The sequence below is a fragment of the Temnothorax curvispinosus genome, unplaced genomic scaffold, assembly GCF_003070985.1.
Source record: "Temnothorax curvispinosus isolate PA1 unplaced genomic scaffold, ASM307098v1 QBEX01004092.1, whole genome shotgun sequence".
NCBI lineage: Eukaryota > Metazoa > Arthropoda > Insecta > Hymenoptera > Formicidae > Temnothorax > Temnothorax curvispinosus.
Genome location: NW_020213872.1, coordinates 728348 through 735158, shown reverse-complemented (window position 1 = coordinate 735158; position 6811 = coordinate 728348). Strand labels below are relative to the sequence as shown.

Here is a 6811-nt window from a genome sequence, read left to right as displayed (position 1 = left end):
TGTTTAAAAAATAGTAAACAGTCGGAACTGTTTGTAAAAATAATTCTGAAGCGTAGAACTCTGCTAAAACTACCGAGAACTGCCTTCAGAACGGCAGAAAATCATCAGCACGACACATCTTCACTAAGTGTCGTGCTGGACGTAACTGTTAAAATTGTTTAAAAAATTGTTAATCATCGGAACTTTTTTTACAACTAATTCTAAAGCACAGAACTCTTTTAGAACTGTCGGAAATAATCGTTAAACCGCGGAAAATCTTCAGCACGACACTTGTCATTAAGCGTCACGCTGGGCGCGGATATAAAAAATTGTTAAAAATTATTAATTGGTGGAATATCGATCTGAAATTGTATATATGTGTGGAATTCGATTAGAACTTTCGGGAACTCTTGTTAAAATTGATAATATTCAACGCGTTTTGGTACTTTAGAGGAAAAGTGTCGTGCTAGATTCGCGAAGTTAGCACGACATTATTTCAATTTCGATTTTTTAATATAAGGAATGCGGAACTCTTTTTAATTTTTATCAGGAACTGTAGAACTATGAAAAGTGCTACCAGAACTTTTATAATTTTTTTGAAATTCGTAGAATGTCGTGCCAACTTCACAGATCCTATCAAGTTGGATTTTCTCATGTTCGTCACTATACTTATCTTCATCAACACACGTGAAAAAGAAAATGTCTTCCGGCCGGTTCAACCGGGAGTGAAAGATATTTTGGTCCAACGAAGATAAAACAAAAACGAATATGATTGGGTGTAGAAGCAGATACGCCCCGGGGCCTCAAAATCTCTCCATCAAATATTCGTTTTCGTTTCTGCTCAAAATCTCGAATCTCTCTTATAACGCCTAACCGAGCGCCTAACTCTGGATTATGTTATATTTAAGGTGTAAGTATACTTGTTATTGTTGAATAATTAACAAGAAACATTTTACGTACATAACAAAAAAAAATTATTAGATTGAATGACATTAAATGAATTATTAAATATATAATATATAATTAACAACGAATTAAATTCAATAAACTTGTTTTTTTATCCATATCCAAAGCAATACATGGGCAACAATCTAGGATATAGGTCAATATTTGTATTTTAAATTAATAACGGTAGAAATGGTAGAACGTTTATGACTCGTCGTCACGCGCGTAATTAGAATACGTGTCCGATAATGTAATTATCTGAAAAAATAGGGTAACGAAGCGACTATATAAGCAGTAATCATTAATAATCGCCAACTCATGTAGGTATTAGCATAAACATTAAGGGCGTGGAACGCATCGCCTAATGAGAGACCGTATATATTGTAGTTTAATAATTAATTAGTAATGCACAACTGGAGGTATCCGTTTTTATCACAGAATCAATTAGGAGTAAAGTGTTGGTGCTCTTTTAAAAAAAAATGTCACTTAACCCTAAATTACCATTTAAGATTTGTCGCCATTTTGTTTCGCATTTATATTTTTCTTTTGCCAAAATCTCCAAATTCTCTTTCACTTATCGGGAGTCGTATAAATAACTTGCAGCTTTTTTCTATTTGCAACCGAATACTGCAGCCTTACTAGTCGTGGAACTACAAAAGTACCGCGTAAAACCTCATGTGTTTCTCTTTGTTGTATGAGAATTGGTAAATTGAGATAACTGTTTGCGGATAATACGTTTCCTGCACTTGTGGTTGACCATCTCGGAAATGAGTTGACCGGTTATTGCTCTCGTCTCGGTTATTTTTTACACGAACCAATTTTATGCTTTGCAGAAAACAGTGTGCATGGGAAAAAATCGTTGGATTTCGATAAAGTCACGTATCTTACGATTCACCATGCAAACACCATTATCATATTATATAGTTCTATATTTATATTGCATGATGTTCAGTATTATATTCAGTCAATATTATATTTAACTAATATTTACATAATTAATTTTATTTTTTTATTGTAACATCTGCTTACCGTTTATACTACAGTATCTATGTAAAACCGTGTATAAAAGTATCTATATAAATATCTATATATAAACTCTATGTACTCGTTAGTTTTGTACGACGTCTAATCGCGTGAGTAATAAAGCAATGACTCGTCTCTCAAGCTTTATTAGGTTTCCGTCCGTAGGACCGATAGAGGCGGGAAGAGAGGCAAGCGAGGATATAGCATCGAGGTCGAGAAAAACTTCGGCGCGGCCCTGGTGCCTCGAATCCCGTGATCCAAGGCGGTGGTTTCTACGATGTGTACGACTTACTGGTGGTGACTCATCAACAAGCATTTATAATGAAACCAAGTCCTACGATATTTTCAGCTGCTGAGACGAGACGATGAAGACGATGATGATGATGATGATGAGAATGATGATGATAATAATGATGATGATGATGATAATGATTACGACGATGATGATGCCCACGAAGATAATCTCTCGCTCGGGGGATTATTAAACGTTCGCACGCCTCCGACGATTTCTTGAACGATCCTTTGAACTTTCGCCACGCGATGCCACGTGCGATGATGCCTCGGATGCGTTACATTCCCTTCGTTACGACGCGCGACGGCGGCAGTGGACGTGGAGAGCAGCGGCCATCGCTTAGTTCATTCCGTCGTTATCAGCGGCGGACCGGTAATTGTAAATATAGCTCGCGATAGTTGACAGCCTGACATGGCGCGTACGCTTCGGCATTCGAACGTGGTGAGCGGTGCGCTTTGTTAGCGCAGCGCATTGGGACTATCGCCCCTAACGACAGTACGACTTGCGGTATACGAACGTGCGCCCGAATTGATTTCATATAAATCAGACTGGAAAACTGGATGATATATTTAAAAAATACTTGATTATATTTCCAGTATATCCTATATAATGAGTTGTTAGAGCATCCAATAATTAGCACCTAATTCTGGCGTTTTCTTTTCTTTTCAATAAATGTATTGAATATTTGTTTTTTCTAGAGGAGACCAACTTAACGTTAAATCAGCCTCTCTCCATTATGTATCTAATTTTCTACCAAACGCTTCAAACACCTAATTACGTTTGCAATATAGAATTAGAATTTATTTTGAGCTGGTGGTTAACTTGATGAATATCAACTGAAAAAAAGAAGAAGCAGCAATATATATATGTATATATGAAAGAGTGGAAAAAATCGAATGAAGGCGAATTAATGCAAACTGAATATTATGAACGAAGTAAGGGTACTTGTTGTTTGTCGTTGCCGCAACGTTGCGCGTTGGCTACAATCGACGTGCATTTGCATTTGGTGAGAGCCGCTGCTCTCGTAGGCGTGCCGTGTCTTCCTCCACCTCGTCATTCATCCCTCTCTCTTCCTCCTTTCTCTCTATCTTTTTTCTCAGCACACACGGATTCTTCCTTTCAACCTCTCGACATTTCGCTTCACGAAAGAAATGAAAATTCGAGACGGAAATTCAGTTTATCACGTATTCATTTTCTGTGTGGTCGTATAGACATGAGTAGGCTGATTCATAGATGTTACGTATCAAATAATTTGATTCCATATATTACATAATAATCGCGTGATACCGTTAATCGTGGAATAAAAAATAAAACATCCCTTGCTGCTATTTCTTGTATAAATTAAATTTATACGTGCGTCTATTATCAATTTATGAAATTATTCCAAACTCCAAAGCAATAATTTGTCCTGCTCTTTTCTGTTTTCGTTTTGTTTAGGCATATTATTTACAAACATATAATGTGTGTGATTAAAATCACATATCTATATTGAATATTCAAAATAATTTAAGAGAAAGGTGTATTAGATATCCTCATTCCCTGCGGTATTAATTCTTTCAAGATATTTATATTAAATTTTCAACCAAATATACTTGAACGGTTGACACTTTAGGACACAAGGTGTCTGTGTGATAAGTATCTAATAATAAGCATGATATATTTATAATTTAAAAGGATTATTTAGATTTGAAAAACGATTGAATTTATTTGCAGTTAACATTTCACATAATAGTGTTAATTCTATATTCTTATTTTTTAAAGCATTTTGATTAAAGACATAACGACATTGTAAGTCGTAAAGAGTTGATATGCATGTCGGATTAATTAATGCACATTAAGACGTTGTCAAGATGTTCTCTATATAAATAGGCTATTTTTATTCGTGAATAAATACAATACCACTCGGAATAAAGAAATATGATGGAAATCTTGATTTAGGCAACTATATATTGTAGTAAGAAAAATTTAAGAAATTTAAAAGTTGTAATAAATATTATATATAATTTAAATAGCTCAAGTACGATAAATTGCGCACAAGTTTCGCGAGTAGTATGGCAAACAATTGTGACAACTCTATATAAATTCCAAGTTTCGATCAACTCAGGTTTTCAATAACAATGGAACCACGTAATCGTGTTACTCGAGATTTACTTGTGTGTGTGTATATATATATATCGATGTGTACTTGACGACGAGGGCGTACCGCAGATGATTATTTTGCTTTCGCTCGGGTAAATAAGCACTGTCATTTCGAGTACTTTCGCGTAACGTCGGGAACGTGGCTGGAGCAAAAAAAGAATAAGAAAAAATAATAAAACGATAAGACGCACGCACGCGCGTACGCAAATGCGAAATACGTCTCATTTCATATTAAACATTATGCGTAAGAATATATTTTTCAAGGATTATTCAACTGAAAAATCTCAGCTGAGTGAATAGTAAGCGCGCGTGAGAATATTCATTCAAAACGGAGCGTAGCCGATTCATGCACAGTAGCCTGCCAAGCTTTTAAATGCCAATGTCTGCATAAGAACAACGGGAATACAGAATATCGCGGAAAAAGTGCATACGGTTGCCGAGACTACGTGGGCAGATTCGATATCGTCTGCTACGATCACGGAGCGGAACGGAGCGGAGCGGAGTTGCAGTTTGCACTCACCAGCACTTTGGTGAAGCGCCTCTCGAGCTCGACGGCGTCCGGCATCGGCTGTCTCGGCGCGCTACGCACGCTGCCGCTGCGCGCGTGAGGTCCGCCCAGGCTGCCCATGCCCATGCCCATGCCCATGCTGGGTTGACACGAGTGATGAGGCACGCCGGCCTTGACACCGCCGACGAAAACCTCACGTACACCAACATCGCTCTCCCCGCCGCGACTCTGTACGATGCCCATGTTGTCGTTGCGTTGTCGTCTTCCTCTTCTTCGCGCGCGCGCGCGCGCGCACACGCCCGCGCGAGCTTATTCGCGCCTCCGGCGAATAAATCACGGATGGAGATTTTCGGCGACGTCGACTCGCGCCGCTGCTAGACGGCTAGACCGCCTGACGCAGCACGGCGCGACGAGGGACGTGTCGCGATGATACACACATACGTGTACGTACACACACACACACACACACACTGTCACTCGCGCGACGGCGCAGCACCCGCGCGTCTACGGGCAACAAACGTCAACAACGGGCGCGGGCGCGAACGCGGCGGTGCATCCCTCGCGCCTCGCTCAGCCTCGCTCGAGTCGCGGCCCGATGCGGCGGCCGTGAATCACTTTAGGAGGAACGCTAGCGAGCGAGCGAGACGAGCCGGTCCGTGCCTGTACGCGCAACAGGTATCGCCGGGCGGCCATCCATCGCGAATACCCGAGACTTTTGCGATTCTCGTGATGCGCGGCTTCTCTGCCCCGCGACGTATGCTCCGCCGCACAACCGCACACCACTCACCGCGTTCGCCTGAACGAAACTCGCTCACAAGACTCACACACCCACCCCGCTGAAGCTCGCGCCCGCGACTGCCCGGTGCCCGACGTCACGACCGCCCCCACCCGGGGACTCCGGAGTAGTCCGGAGAATACTCACCGCGCATGCGCGCCCGTCGATCGCGCAGCACTGTCCTCGGTGCGCGCGAGATTCAAATACAACGTAGAGTACCATGGACTTGGACCGGTATATTTCTAGCTTGATTTTATATTCAAGATTGTCCATTTCTATATCGATATAGAGTAACTTTAATCTCTAATTCTTAGAATTAGAAAAAAACAAAAAGTACTCAAGTTAAACCGAGATCTGCATCGATAGAAATGGATTACATTAAATATCGAGATACTGTACGGTTATTTACTCCAAGCACCGATCGCTTGTGTGAGTGGCTGTGATCGATCGCAACGTGATTAAATGGGACGCTCCTTCAATTAATGTTAAAACTAAATAAAATATAATTAGCTTATTTCTAAAAAAATTCATTTATTTGAATTTTGTAATAATCCAGAAATATGGTAACTGCTAAAATATAAATTTTGCACTAGCGAGAATCTGTGATATTGGGTCTGTTCGCGTTGCACTTTTTGCACTCAGCATCTTCGCTTTCTCTCTCTCCAACGGCCGAATATATATTTAGGACCTCATTTCAAGTGCAAAAATGGCTGCGTTCAGCCGAACCTCTGCTTAGAGAAGCGAAAGGTAGCACGTAAGTGTACGTGGTTGGATCCAAAGGTAAGAACCACGCAGAACCACATTCAGTTTCTACCTTTCGCTTCGCTAAGCAGAGGTTCGGCTGAACGCAGCCAATTTTGGGGATTTCAAGCAACGCGGCGAACAAGCCACGTGGTCGCGTTCAGCAGACCAAGCCGCTCAGTAGCAATCGAACGTGATTGGCTCTTACTTTTAGAACCAACCAATCAACGCAGAGTGTTGACGAGACGAACTCAACAGTTGTGCAACAGTTGTGTCTGCTTAACGCGCCCATTGGCAACATTGCGTGCCGCCAAACCGCCTCCGCCATCGAGAGAGGGAGACCTCTACTGACTCCTATCACGAGGCGAGACATCGAAGCTCATAAAAAGAAATAAGCTCTAGCCGCTCT

The 6811-nt window shown here is 41.1% G+C and overlaps 1 protein-coding gene across 4 annotated transcripts in view; it reads right to left on the bottom strand.

The window, feature by feature from the left end:
- Positions 1-5728, bottom strand: part of LOC112453144 (formin-like protein CG32138) — a 25720-nt gene extending 19992 nt beyond the window's left edge. For 3 of the 4 annotated variants that reach the window (XM_025013714.1, XM_025013715.1, XM_025013716.1), the window contains exon 1: positions 4899-5129. In XM_025013714.1, the coding sequence (XP_024869482.1) occupies positions 4899-5129 (231 nt within the window). Of the gene's footprint in view, positions 1-4898 lie in introns of all 4 variants that reach the window. The other variant, XM_025013712.1, reaches the window with a different exon arrangement.
- Between the last annotated feature and the right edge of the window lie 1083 nt (positions 5729-6811).